This window comes from Aspergillus flavus, chromosome 3, assembly GCF_009017415.1.
Source record: "Aspergillus flavus chromosome 3, complete sequence".
NCBI classification, from domain to species: domain Eukaryota; kingdom Fungi; phylum Ascomycota; class Eurotiomycetes; order Eurotiales; family Aspergillaceae; genus Aspergillus; species Aspergillus flavus.
The window spans coordinates 3322227-3336716 of record NC_092407.1 but is presented as its reverse complement, the minus strand read 5'-3'; the positions used below and the strand labels follow the sequence as shown (position 1 = coordinate 3336716).

General features: G+C 48.8%; 4 protein-coding genes across 4 annotated transcripts; 3 read left to right on the top strand and 1 right to left on the bottom strand.

Moving 5' to 3' along the window:
* Positions 1–1445: 1445 nt before the first annotated feature.
* Positions 1446–4105, top strand: F9C07_7168 (putative actin cytoskeleton organization protein; the record flags this gene model as incomplete). Its single annotated transcript, XM_041291140.1, has 2 exons — positions 1446–1526; positions 1694–4105. The coding sequence occupies 2 exons, from the start codon at positions 1446–1448 to the stop codon at positions 4103–4105; spliced, it is 2493 nt and encodes an 830-aa protein (XP_041144908.1).
* A 420-nt stretch (positions 4106–4525) lies between these two features.
* On the bottom strand, positions 4526–5325 carry F9C07_2231188 (uncharacterized protein; the record flags this gene model as incomplete). The annotated part of the gene is made up of 2 exons (XM_041285436.1): positions 4526–5185; positions 5269–5325. The coding sequence occupies 2 exons, from the start codon at positions 5323–5325 to the stop codon at positions 4526–4528; spliced, it is 717 nt and encodes a 238-aa protein (XP_041144907.1).
* Positions 5326–8212: 2887 nt separating this feature from the next.
* Positions 8213–11962, top strand: F9C07_2231187 (Glycerophosphoryl diester phosphodiesterase family-domain-containing protein; the record flags this gene model as incomplete). The annotated part of the gene is made up of 4 exons (XM_041291139.1): positions 8213–8348; positions 8415–11231; positions 11289–11689; positions 11744–11962. The coding sequence occupies 4 exons, from the start codon at positions 8213–8215 to the stop codon at positions 11960–11962; spliced, it is 3573 nt and encodes a 1190-aa protein (XP_041144906.1).
* Positions 11963–12345: 383 nt separating this feature from the next.
* On the top strand, positions 12346–14396 carry F9C07_1439989 (RNA polymerase II transcription initiation protein). Its single transcript, XM_041291138.2, has 2 exons — positions 12346–12774; positions 12852–14396. Exons 1-2 carry the CDS (start codon positions 12729–12731, stop codon positions 13934–13936), a joined length of 1131 nt encoding a protein of 376 aa, XP_041144905.1. The 5' UTR covers positions 12346–12728; the 3' UTR covers positions 13937–14396.
* The last annotated feature ends 94 nt before the right edge of the window (positions 14397–14490 follow it).

Below are 14490 nucleotides of genomic sequence, written 5' to 3'. Positions count from 1 at the left end.
TACCGATAGGCGCCAAAGTGTTGAGTCAGGTGAACCGAGCTTGGACCAAACGGAAGGCAAACCGTGGACAGGGCGCGCATGGATAAAAGCAAACCAGACACGGAGTACACTGGATGCAGTTTAGTTACACCTGCACCTACGGGACACCTGTGCTTTGTACGTTTCGCTCCAAGAAGAAGGGGGGTGCAGATCAAGGGTGTGGTTGAGCAGCAGGAAATCAATAGTGCGACGAAACATGCAAAAGAAGGGGTCTTGGAAGTCTTGGTACGCTGACAGCGTGGGATTGTTGAGTTATTGGCAACGTGGGTTGGTGGATCGCTATGGTTGGTGACGTTGATCACCGAAGGTTGTGGTTGTTATCGGTGCATGGGATGTGGTTCAAAGGTTCTGATTAGATGTTTTGATTACCTGTAGAGTATTGCTTGGTTCTTCAAGCAACGTCTTGGTTCGCCCTTCCAATCTATCCGATATCAGTTGATCTAGTAATTTTACCAGATCGGAGAGTCTTGATTGGTACCTATTCTTTTATAGCACTTGGAAGGCTAGGGATTCTCCTTTGAAATCGCACAGCGGACCACGCGGTAAGGTATGTATATCGACCGTCTTAAGTAGGTTAGTTATATGTACCTTGAGAGGTCCGAGGACTGTTGAGAACAACCTTGTCTTGGTGCTTCTAGAAACTCACCTTATCATAAGCCTCGGAGTTAGCAAGGCGTCGGGAGCGCCGAGCCCTCTTCAATGAGTCTCCCTCCTGCATGACCGTATCGTTACAGGATCGCCACGGTCAGATGCATCACCGATACTCGGGATCTTACAGAGTAACTTCAGCAATACACCGGTCATTACCCATACTCCGGCCAACCATTGCACCCCGATCCTCTGTAAAACCGCGTACCAAACGGCCGGGGCCCGTCATCATTCCTTCAGGTGTACTCCGGAGTATGATGCATCTTGCGAGGCAAAAAAAAAAAAAAGGGTTCCCATACTAAACAACTAGTTTATCAATCATTCATACAACTTACTCCACACAAGGAGGAAAAAGAAATTACACTCCCACACACTTGGTCTTCTCCCTTCCACCTGTGAGATCTGATTATTTCTATTCTTGTCAACGGACGTCTGCATCCGCCTCGAATTTTCTTCCTTCCCTTACTCTATCTCCATGACTGCATGTGTGATTCGTCGCTCGACCATCACTCTGAAGGTCGTGGGTTGACTTGCTACTTACTACTTTCCTACTTGTACCCTCTATCTACGAACTAAACTTGATTACGTCCTGCTGTCTCCGCATTCATAAATTGCCCTGACAGCCTCCGTTCTTCTTCTTCTTGTTGTTTCTTTTCCTTACTGCCGATCGGTTTCTTTTATTCCCTTCATATCACACACACCGAATACCGACTCGATTTCCTTCGCGCTTTTACTCTCCCGCCACATACAGACCTGAAATGGTTCACTCAACGGGCGAGGAACGCGCTGTACACCTTACACGAGAGGCGATTGAATTAGTGGACGCTGGTCATCGTGAAGTATGTGCTATCCTAACTTCATTGTCTTGTCACATTTCGCGGCTTCTTTGGTTTTCTTTGGCTTTCTAATGCTCTCCGCGTTTATCCCCTTATCCCGCTTGGTCAATACCTTGTGTGGAGTCTTATCGATAATCCGCTAACGTATTTCTTTTTCAACCCGGTCGCAGGCTGCCTCGCGGAATCTCCGAGAAGCGCTCTCTTTAGCCCCAGACAATCCCGCTGTCAAAGAAGCTTTTATCAAAATCCAGGAAGAAGAGGCGACTGGTCACCATTTGCTCGATCTCTGCCGGCGCTACACTTCTCGCAAAGACGAGAGTGCTGGAAAGGATGCCGCCCTTTATCTGCGCACGGATGGTCTCAAACCTCCGGAGGACGTAGCTTTAGAATGTGCCAAACTTTTGCTAACGCACAAAGCACATGCGTTATCTTCGTTGCAAGATAATCTCATTTCAGGGTTGGTTCGGCAAAATGCCAGCGTACGTCAGTTTTTCTCAGACAAGCTGCAGATTTCCGTGACCACGTTCTTTGATGAGATGTACGATAGAGGCGATGGCGCTGCAGTATGTCTCGATACCGTCGTGTTGGATCCTTCTGTATGGCCTTCTGAGGCTGCTCGCTTGCATTGTGAGCGCGAGCTTTTCCTGCTGTTCATCGCTAAGCTCATGGAGTCAGGCCATGACCTAGACGGTCGCTCTCTCAAGGGAATCGCGCGACTCCTTGCTGTTGATGCATCCAAGTTGCAGGACCAAGTTGATGATGAAGAATTGGATGTAATCCTGTCCTCCTTGGATCATCGGCTGCCCCTTGAGTGGAGGAGCCAAGCTACTTTGGCGACCGTCAAGTACCTTGAAGCATCCAAGGAAACCGGACAGAGCCGATTCACCAAGCTCATCTCTGCCAGACTTACCAAGGGGCGCGTTGATGACCATATCATCGCATTTTCGGCTACAGCCGCTGTTTTTCCTGTAGTCCCGGAGATCGCGGCTACTCTGTTCTTATCGGAAGAATTTATGGCCTCCTTGAAGCCTGTATCTGCTAGAGATACCAAGCGCCGGAGGGTGGAGGTTTCAATGTTGGAACTATTGAATGCTGCTTGTATCAACAAGGCCTGCCGCGAAGCCATCGCCAAGAATTTCTCTGATTGGCTTTCTCACACCTTGACGAACGGCAGCGATGAGTCGTCCGAATTGGCAGCGGTGGTATTGGCTAAGATACGTGTTTCTGACAAGGATGCGGGATCTAATGATCAGGTGCAGGGTGATGATGCCAGCGTCGCCGAATTGGTTGAACGATTTAAGACTATAATGTCAAGCCGCAGGGCTGAGAATATTCAAAACGTAATTGAGGGCTTGGCATACTCATCTGTGAAGCCGATTGTGAAGGAACAACTTGCCAAAGACTCGACTTTCCTGCGGGATCTAGTCAAGGTCTTGCATGAGAACTTGAGCGATTCGTCGGTCCTCTATGGTGGCCTCATGATTATCGTGAACATCACCCAGTTTCTTCCGAATTTGACCGAAGAACAAAAGAAGATGTCTCAACTCAAGTCGTATGCAGAGGCGTCTCCCGATGCCCGGGCGGGTCTAAACCCTCTCGAGAAGGATGAAAGCGTTATCGCTCGTTGCAATGCCGTCATTGAAGCTGGCATTATGCCGCTTTTTATTGAGTGCAGCAAAACAAACCTCCCCTCTGTCCAGGGCCTTGTAAGCAAAATCACTCTTTCACTGTCCCGGAATCAGAAAACCAGAGGAACCCTAGCCCAGCAGGGTGGTGTCAAACTATTGCTCAATATTGGCACTTCGAGACAGGGGGTCTCTGGTTCGATTGCAAACGACGCTGTTCCTAATGCCTCCCACGCATTGGCACGCATTCTTATCTCCGTGAATCCGTCACACGTGTTCCCTCCGTCTGGATTCCCGCAGGTTACTTCAGCTATCCGACCCTTAACTGCGCTTCTGGTGGTCCCTGAGACTTCAGCGGACCAGCCACGCGATCTTTTGCCCATTTTTGAAAGCCTTCTTGCGCTCACAAATCTCGCTTCTCATCCGGATGAAAGTGCGCCGGATGCCATTGTCCGACAGGCATGGTCAGTGATCGAGGACCTGCTGCTTTCCAACAGTCCCTTGATTCAACGGGCTGCATGTGAGTTAGTGTGTAACCTGATGACTTGTGAGGCTGGGATAGTGAAATTTGCGGACGGCTCTAAACGGGCAGGGCAACGCCTGCATATTTTGCTAGCTCTGACTGACGCTGATGATATTGCAACGCGGAGAGCCGCTGGAGGTGGCCTAGCTATGCTCACTGAATTTGATTCCGTGGTCGCTGCCGTCTTGGACAAGCCTCGTGGTGTACCGCTCTTGCTACGTCTTTGCCAGGAAGATGATGAGGGGTTGTTGCACCGAGGGGTAGCATGCGTGCGGAACATGAGCTGCATCGCGTCAGGTGATATTGGCCGGCGCGCAAAAGAAGCTCTCAAGAAGGGCGGCGCGGTTGATATACTGTCCAATGTGCTGAAGAAGTCGAGGAATCCCGCGGTCCTCCAAACCGGGGTTGAAGCATTGAAGCCTCTCGTTGAGTAATGTTTTCGATCTATTTTAGTTCCATATAGGTTCCCAGTCTATCCTATTTCTTGCTTGTTAGCGATTGATTGTTTTATTCAGGCGTGGGCTAGGGATGATTTGCTATGGTGTTCTTGTTTTTCTGGCCTGCGTATCGGCGTTGCTTGTCCTTTGTAGCTTTTGCAGGCAGCTTCTTCCTATTTTCCATTCTGTTATCTTATGATTTACCCGGTTTATGAGGGCTAGGAACGGGCTCGATGTCATTTTCAGTTTGGTCATCAGGGCATATGCGCTTTACCGGGCCACTCATGGACCAGGATGACTTATGTTTGTGATGTATTCTCCGTGGGTTATCTAGAACATTACTGATACAGTTTTGATATGAGTTGTCAACTAAAAAATTTTTCCCCTACTCACTTGCCATGCCGCTATCCACTGCTATTATCTCAAGAATCCCAAACAGTCTATATCCCAATCGATACTCGTAATTTTACTCCTAGCACGTCTCAATTCCTGCTTCGTCTCCTCCGAAACACCCTGCATCAACAATTGCAACCCTCTCCCCGCCATCCACTCAGCATCAGCAAGAACCGACTCCACCTCCGCCTCCCAAAAGCCCGTCCTCGGATAATAAACACTCTCAGGCTTCGCCCACTTCCAAACGGGCGCCAACCCACCCGTCAACAAGCCCTCCGACTTGACCCCAAACACCGTGATGACAAAGACGCAAAACTCAACCTCACAATCCTTACTTGAAGTAATATCACCACTACCTCTCAACTGAGAGATAACTTCATCAACAGCCTCCCGATTCCCCTTCCCCTCAACCAGGGATGCAAAACAACGATGCAGAGCAAGAGAATCACAGACGCCCTCTACAGGCGGAGGAAAAGTCCCTACCTCTTTAAATCCGCGAATATGGTCTAATTGGGCCGCGGTGAGCTTCGTTAAGATAGCGATGGACGAGTCGTGGTTCCAGTAGTGGAGGACCGTGGGGAGGATCTGGGCGTCTTTGCGGGTGATGCTGACGAGGAGGGTATGGGGGTGGATGTGGGTTTCGAGGTCTGGGTCCTCGGGCTGTGTGGTGGTGGTTTTTATTGTCTATTGTTTGGTTTCGAAGGTGTGTGTTAGGTTTGGTTTTACTTGGGTTTTCGGGGATGAGATGCGTGGGTTAGAGGACGTACATGTACTACGGGGGTTTGTTCGGGTGGGCCTGGATAGGGTGGTGGTGAGGTTTCCATCTTATTTGTGTAGTGTTTTTTTTGTGGCTTTTATTTTTTGGTCTTGGAGGGTGGGTGGTTTAGGTATGTTGGGGTTTGGGCGAGGTTTGATAGGAGTTAATTCATTTATGTATAGTGCTTACATCCTTGTTTATTTGGGATTTTAGTTCCGTTCTACTACTACTTATCGGAGGGTTCTTCTTGTTATTGGTATTATCTACATTACTTAGCTATTTTTTGTATTAGAGACTCTGAGTCCTTGAGCTATATAGGAAAATGAAGTCTAGTACTTCAAAAACGCTGAAATTCAATAGATTAATTCGATAACCGAGCCCCTCATCTCGGTCACGGCTGACGCTGCAAACCGACGTCAGAGTCGGCGAGCGGGGATGATCATGAGCGATGATGTGCTCCTATCAGTCTTACCCATGCATTATTGAGTTAAACGCAACCCCCACCATGTACCTTTGCACTTACCGTACTTTGTGTGTGGATTGGTGAAACAAGTTTCAGGTTATAGTATGTATGTACTGTACCATGTGCCGAGATAGAGTGAAAGCAGGGAATATGATTATCACCAGGTATCGGTAAAGTGGGGAAGTAGAATTTAGTAGTACCGGTGTCTATTATGACGCCAGTCGGTGGTTATTTTGGTAGATAAAGTCCGGCATGATCAGCTGAATGGAACGTTGGGAGGAAGAATGATAGCGGTTAGTCTAGAACAAGGAAGCTACACAATAGGTGCGTTAGGAGAGGAACGATTGACGATGGTGGGCAAATAGTTCGACTCTTATAGAGTGGAGGTTGGCCAATCAGGGTGGTCCGCTGTGTCGGTTTACTGGTCATACCGACATCTCGTACTTTAAATCCCCATTGTCGGTGGGGTTGGCTTCTGAAAGTAAAGGAAAGAATGCCGGTGATCAAACTAGAAATTCAATTGGCACTGTGACGAGCGATGCATCGAGCTGGTGGCTGTTTGTTCATGTGAGGTAGGAAATAATACTCTAGATGGAGTGTGGCAGAAATTGACACAGCAGCAATAATGTACGAAGAAGCGATTAATTGATTTGGCTTGATGTTCTCAAAAATAGTCTCGTCCATAGCTTACTACTAGTAGTACTGTGCTGAATACTAGCTCCTATAAAGTTCCAGTATTATGTTTGCCCTACTTTGGGTTGTGGATCTAGGCACATTTTGTGAATCCGTACAACATAGTAATCAAAGTGGACGATACTTGACAACAAGACCAAAGGGACCAACTCTTTTACTCCGCACCAAGAACAAAGCAAGGGGGAAGAACTTATCCAGAAGAACCCTATTTTCGAACATTGCTCTATAACTCTTTTCTTTCCCCGGAGTCTCTTGATCCCTTGCTGACTCCTCCATGCCTCTTGGTTTCGTTAAAGGGGTAAGGAAGGGCATGTGACATGCAGGGAAACGCACGAGAAGGGGCAGAAATTCGAAATGGAAATGGAACACGACAGTGTCCCCACCCTTGTTAACTCATCATTTTGTTCTGAGGATCAGGGCACCGAGCTGGTGATGGGGAATGAAAGAGATTGACCAACTGAGTTCCACCGGCGGTATGCAACACGAACTCTGATTTGGCCTGTGGAAAGCTCGGATCCAAGTCTCGACCACCTTGGGCAAATGGGATGCTGTCTTGATGTCTCTTGTCTTCTCCGAAGCTCCACGGCCCCTCTGCCGTCCCCGGGGGTATGGATCATGGAGGGAAGCCTTTATTGTTTAATTCATTATTATACGGAATAAGCCCTGGAGGCCGTTGGAGACTATATATAGCGGTGGCGATCCGGAATTGGGGGATCTTGACAAACTCTTCACAAACCCACATATAAGTAATTGGCTCTGACACATTCCCTTTGTTATGTCCTTTGCGACCGGGATTCTCTGAATTAAGTTGCATTCACCTACGACCGTTCTACTTACTACAAGATACGGAGGCTGAGGGCAAGCGTTGAAATTAACCCTACCGTCTCTTCCCGCATTCTACCCATCTGTAAGGTACAGTTTTTCAAATCCCCCGGAACAAACAGCGTGGCGCGAGCAAATCAGAGATCGCCCGCCTTGCACGCCGAGCATTAATTCGCGGAGCTCCATTTATTCTTTATCCTGAAGATTCAGGTTCAAACGTTCCGCCTTCCATAGCGTGTGCTCTGTTTGGCGCATCTCACTCGTTATTGCTCCTGTTGCCACTTCTGTTCTGTCGTTCCCTGGTTCCTTTACCACTATTTCCGAAGGTATTAGCCCTCTGTTTCCTCCATGTGCCCTGTCGTTGAGCCTCTCTGAGATCCACTTGGTGGATGTCGGGCTTAGTATACCTTGACCTCCCTCCAAGTAAAAAAAGTCAAATCCTTTTTTCTTTCATTCATTTTTTTATTCATTTTTATTCACCGTATCCGAGCTCCCCTTACTGCGCATTCTCTCCGTACTATCGGCGTCTCTCACCGCAATTTTTCCTGACTGGTTGAGCTTTTCACGTGCTGACTCCGCCCACGCTATAGTATCATTTTGGACACTCCGCTCTTCCATATCTTTGCGCGTACTGCCACCTACACGTTTCAACATCCTCCTTTACTTTCTTTATCCGTGAGAGCCTTTTCCACCTTGGCACAAAGACAGACATCTTGCGCAATGGCTTCTTTGTAAACTGACACATGGTGCTGCCGCATTCGAAGTTTCAACTGTCCTTTTCCTTTGTCCTTTTCGAACCCGCCTCTAGTTCTTGATCTATTCCGCCACTTGTCTATACTTTCTTCGTCTCAAGCCGGCGACTGGGAGGGATTGTGTAAAAAAAGCTTGAGACACTGTTATCGAGAGGAGCATACAGCCCGCTCATTTTCCTTGATACAGAATATACCCATTGTGACTGTCAGAAGACAACCACAAAATGAAGTTTGGACGCAATCTTCCAAGGAACGTCGTTCCTGAGTGGAGCTCCTCCTACATCAAGTACAAGGCGTTGAAGAAACTCATCAAGTCGGCGGCAGAAGATGTGAAGGCTGGCCATGAGGCAGATCTTGCCGGTGAGCCGTTTCTTTGATTTCCACGTATCTGGACCGCGGAGCGGTCTTCCTGACATGACCCCTTAGGATTCTTTTACTCCCTCGATCGAAATCTCGAGGATGTCGACTACTTCTATAACAAGAAGTACTCGGATTTTGCTCGCCGCCTCAAGTTGCTAGAGGAACGGTATGGCCAATCCTTGGATGCTGGCCACCGTCTTGACTCGGAAGAGGTTGAGGACCTTTTGGCCGCCTTGCTTGAGCTGCGTGGCCAGCTGCGGAAATTGCAGTGGTATGGCGAAGTCAATCGCCGTGGGTTTATCAAAATCACCAAGAAACTTGATAAGAAAGTAGGCGTCCATGCGCAGCGGACTTATCTAGAGACGAAAGTCGATCCATCCCCGTTCGCCTCGAATGCGCGAGTCACCGAGTCATTGAAGAAAATCAATGACTGGCTTTCGGTACTTGGTGAGCAGAAGGTCTCGGACGATGCTAGTTCCACTCGCTCTTCCCTCTCATTGAAGAGAGGTCCAGCTCGCCCGCACTTGAACCTGCCCTCGAGTTTGCTTGTTGCTGTTGACGAAGCGTTACGCAAAGATGACACACACGTCCTCCTGGAGTTGCTGGAGGACCTCAAAACTTCTACGGACAACCTTGGAGGGAACATTTTCCCAAAAGTCCTCGAGAGCCTTTTGCAGCGGTCTATTTACTACCACTCGAAATCTTGCATTTCCGTTCTACTCGGCCGAATGGATAGCCTCGATGATGAAGATGATATCAACAAGCGTAACTGCATTCACAGATTAGTGATCTCGATCGGTCGGGCGCAGTCTACGACTGACTCGGAGGAGTCCGCCTCAATGGTTCTGGACTTCCCCCTCGAAACCTCCAACTACATTACACCCGCTGCCCTGCCAACATTGCAGCCTCCTCGGAATGTAGTGAAGGAGTCGGATCACCCTCAGCATTTGGATAGATCAGATCCGTCAGTGTCGCTTCTACAGTACCTGCTAGACCAGCTCCGGCGAGAGCAACGATCTGCTTTGCTTTCCAAGGATATCTCAGGTCGTACCCCATTGCATTATGCTGCTCAGTATGGGTTCAGAGTTGTTTGTGAAGTCATCATTGAGCACCTGCAGGCATGGGATATGTTTGACGTTTCTGGGGGCATCGATGGGCCGCACTGGCAGGATAATGATGGTTGGGCCCCTCTGCATCTGAGTGTGGTTGGTGGCCACCCATTAACTACACGCACCCTTCTAGATGCTGAGAACTGGCGGGATGCCAGTCTGGAGAAATCGACCACCCGGAAACAGGTCTCCAAATCAAGCGCAGTACTTGCGATGGCCACAAAAGCAAACTTTGTTGATATCGTCAAGCTTTTGGTAGATGCAGGAGTTGATATCAACTACCAGGATGAGCAAGGCGAAACCGCGTTACATGTTGCAGCCCGATTTGGACATCATATGTGTGCCAAGATCTTGTTAGAGGGCAGCGATGACCAGAAGGCGGATACTGAATTGGCTGAGCATACGTACTCTTGGACCCCACTCTTCATTGCGAGTGTTGATGGATCTTTGAGCGTTGTAAACCTGCTGATTGAAGCTGGTGCCAACCTTGAAAAAGCTGACTCCTCCGGGTGGACTGCGAAGGAGCATGCGGCGTTGAGAGGCCACCTTGACATCGCTCGACGTCTTGCTGAGCTTACGCCTGAGCCTGAAGTCACGGAAGCTGAGCCTGTGATACCGATTCCTGTAGCTTCCTCGTCTCCTCCAGCCCCATCCTCTTTGATCGAGCGAAGATCTAATACCAGCACGCCCTCCGGGAGTTCTAGCACGCGGGATGTTGAACCTGTTAAATCTTTTGGACACAGGTATCTTACCGACGAGGCCATGATCCTGGTGAGCCTGGGTACCATGGATATGCACAGGCCTGTGGAAGCAGTTAACCTTGATCGTATCCCAATGGAGAACGCTCATTCCACCCAGCTTGATACTGCATTGTCCATCGTTGTTTCTGCCAATGGGGCTCATGGAGAACCCGAGATCATCGATTTGCCTGTGCAAGACAATATCTCGACGGAGCCCATCGTTTTCCATACTGCCGATGCGACAAAAGTCAGACTTCTATTCGACCTCGTCCCGACCTATGCTGGCTCGAAAGACCAGGTGGTTGGGCGTGGTGTGGCGTTGCTCTCCAGCATTAAGCAAAGCGTAGGTTCCAATCGCATCAACCTGAAGGGTGATTCGACTGTGCCTATTGTGGCTGCAAACACCCTAGAAGTCATCGGCACGGTCACATTCAACTTCCTCATAGTCACGCCTTTCAAGCACCCGAACATGACCATCACCGGTGACCAGACATATTGGAAGAGTATGAGCTCGACCATGGTCATTGGACATCGTGGCTTGGGCAAGAATATGGCCACCCGCAATTCGTTGCAGCTAGGTGAAAATACAGTCCAATCGTTCATTGCAGCCGCGAACCTTGGCGCATCTTATGTCGAATTCGATGTACAGCTGACCAAGGATCATGTTCCGGTTATTTACCACGATTTTCTCGTCAGTGAAACAGGAATTGACGCGCCTGTCCATACTCTCACATTGGAGCAATTTCTTCAGCTGGGTGACAGTGGCTCGTCTCGCCGATCCGGCTCCCCATCGCAGGCGCTTGATGCTCTAGGAAAGGATGCAATCACTTATGCTCCTCGTCAACGCTCAATGTCTGTCGGTGGTTCTGAATATGACCCTTCGGAACTAAACGAGAAGATCAAGCACACTCGTGATTTCAAGAAGAAAGGCTTTAAAGGAAATACTCGAGGCAATCACATCCAGGCACCATTTGCCACACTGGAAGAGCTTTTTAAGAAGCTTCCCAAATCTGTTGGATTCAATATTGAACTGAGTGAGTTATATAGCCCTCCCTAGAACAGCTACGAGACGATCTGACTGAGATCGCCAGAATATCCCATGCTCCATGAAAGTGAGGAAGAGGAGATGGATACTTACGCGGTGGAACTGAACTCTTTCGTGGATACAGTTCTTACCCAGGCGTACGAATTAGGTCAAGGCCGCAACATGATCTTCTCGAGTTTCAACCCTGACATCTGCCTGTTGCTTTCCTTCAAACAGCCCTCTATCCCGGTGCTCTTCTTGACGGATTCTGGAGCCTCCCCTGTTGGTGATATCCGTGCCAGCAGTCTGCAGGAGGGAGTTCGGTTTGCGTCCAGGTGGAACCTGCTTGGTGTTGTCTCCCAGGCCGAACCATTGGTACTCTGTCCGCGACTGGTCCGAGTCGTGAAAGAGTCTGGTCTGGTTTGCGTCTCTTATGGGACTTTGAACAACGATCCTGCGAATGTTAAGGTCAGTGTGTCCAATCGTTAGCTTGTATGTTAGGTTTGGCTAATATTTTCACAGCGCCAAGTGTCCGAAGGTATTGACGCGGTTATTGTCGACTCTGTCCTTGCCATCCGCAAAGGTCTTACAGAGCATCAGAGCAATACGGTCACTCCTCAACGCAGCCCACTCGTCCAACCTACCCCAGTTGCGCTGAAAGATACTCTTCAGATACCCATCCTGAACCAAGCGGAACAGAAACAGGACCACCTTCACGTAAAGCCGGACGCTGTCATTTGACCGTCTGCCATTCCATAGGCAATTCAACATGTCATCAAGCCGAAGGCATAGTTTCTATACCATATTTGCAATTTAATGAGATATAGATGTTGAGTCGCACTTGGCCACTCTTGGAAATCTTTACGGAAAAGATTACTCAACATGATATTTTGAAAATTCATACTCTCTTCTAATCACAGATCTTCAACAAAAAGACAGGAGAATAAGCTGCTTTGGACACTTAGCCACAGTTGATTATATATTCACCTGCCTCTATTACCAGCCGTAGATATACTAGTTTCGTACCACGCGCCAAAGATCAAATTATGTCAGCTGAAATCCAACTGTAGCGTTCTTGAATGTGGCTCGATATATTATAGTATATGAAATGAGCTTATGCCTCAGCTTGAGTCACGTGTACGGCAATCATCGGCGAATGACCCCAAGATAGAGCTAAAGCTTTGATAACGCTACCGCCTCCCAAACCATATCTTCCTCTTCCAGTCGACCAGCGGAGATCAACTACCCAACTTCTCCCGGCGTCAAGTATCAGTTCGAACCAACCGATACTGCCTGGGCTGAGACGGGTGGTTGGGATCGAAAACAACCAAACCATCGGTCTTTTCAAACGCCGACACCATCGCAAGTCTAATGATGTTATGACTTGACTGATATTTTTTTTTACCTGGCTCGAGCTTCTCTCTCTTTCGCATATCGTCTTTTAATATCAGGTTATGTTCTATTCATCTCTTACGAATCTATACAAACCATCGGACAAGACCATACCATGAACGCCGTGGATGCGACAGAGCACTATGAGACGAGTGCACGCGGTAAGATCCATTTCAAGCTATACAATAGCTATAGCTCTGCAAGAAACGACATTAGCTCATGTATCATGACCCTCAAGATCCTGCGCCCGCCCTCTTAACCGTCGTCCTCGACACAAACCCCCACGCATGGGCCCTCCTTGAAGATTCCCTCCCGCTCTCCAAAGCGATCGCAAACATCCTAGTTTTCCTCAATGCTCACCTAGCCTGTAACTATGCAAACGAGGTGGCCGTGGTAGCTTCCCACAGCCAAAAGGCGGCGTGGCTGTATCCCCACGAGAACCCAGCCACGAAGATATCTCACGATGCCGATGGCGATGTCTCGATGAACGGGTCGTCGACCAATAATAATACCACGGAAGGACCAGGACAGGTGAACAAGTACCGACCGTTCCGGATCGTGGAGGAGCAAGTTACGCATAATCTACGTGAACTGATGGCGTCAACTAGCGGGCCGGACGTGAAAGCTAACAACTCGACGATGATGGCAGGGGCGCTTACGCTGGCTCTTAGCCATATCAACCGGCGGAGTATTGCGTGGGCTGAGGCCCATGGGGCTGATACGGCTGCTGAGACGTCGGGTGGTGGTCCACCTAGTGGTGGACATGCTTCTGGGACGGACACTACAGAGGGGTTGCAATCGCGGATCTTGATCGTATCCGTCAGCGGCGCCAGTGATTCTGCGCATCAGTATATACCGATTATGAATAGTATTTTTGCCTGTCAGCGGCTTCATATTCCGATTGATGTGTGCAAACTGAGTGGTGATGCGGTGTTTCTACAACAGGCTTCGGATGCTACTAAGGGTATTTATATGTCGTTGACTGAGCCTCGAGGGCTATTGCAGTATCTTATGATGGCTTTTCTGCCAGACCAGCGATCGAGGAGACATCTGGTTCTTCCAACGCGGGTCGATGTTGACTTCCGTGCGGCTTGCTTCTGTCACCGACGGGTTGTTGATATCGGTTTTGTCTGTTCTATCTGCCTGAGCATCTTCTGCGAGCCTCTGGATAACGGCACCTGCCTGACCTGTGGCACAAATCTTGAAATAGGTGATTACGGCGCTAAGCCAGCCGTGGTCGCCCGAAAGAGGAAGAAAAAGAAGCGCGTCAACGGCCCGTCGGGTACCGCTACACCTACGCCTACGCCTACACCGGGGCCCTGACATCCTATTCCTTGCCAATCAATGTTTTCTGCTTCATAGTGAAGGCATGTTACAGACGTTAGGATTATTAAGGTTACGTGTCTGCTACCTTTGGTCTCAGGCGATGTTAGCAGGTCGCGTTACAAGGAACATATCCAGCTTCTATTTGGTATCCTATTACAGATACGTGCAAGAGGCAGTCACAAACTGCGGCCGACACACTCCGACATTCCCTAAGTGTCCTTTTCTGAGAGTAAGACAGTTTGAAAGAAGTCACCCGCCACACAGGCAAACAGAGTGGGTTCCATAGTCTTGAGGATTCTGGTCAACATCGCGTCTCGGCTTCCTACCTACATCGGTTGGTTGATCGCCAAAGGCACGTGGAAAGCAACGACACTATCTAACGTTAGAAAGTTTGACAAACAACATTAGTCACCTGTAATCGGGTTGAAAAGTAGTGTTTACTTCGATTTGTATAATACACAAAATACATTAAAACATGGATAATAAGAGGACTTACTGTTGTGAATGGCTATGCTGTAGTACTGGGTACCTTGTACCTAACAACATATGAG

Excerpts from the sequence above, each read along its gene's own strand:
- F9C07_1439989 (XM_041291138.2), top strand. The coding sequence starts at position 12,729 with ATGAACGCCGTGGATGCGACAGAGCACTATGAGACGAGTGCACGCG. Across the intron at positions 12,775-12,851 it reads CTATGAGACGAGTGCACGCG|ATCCTGCGCCCGCCCTCTTA; the intron begins GTAAGATCCATT and ends ATGACCCTCAAG.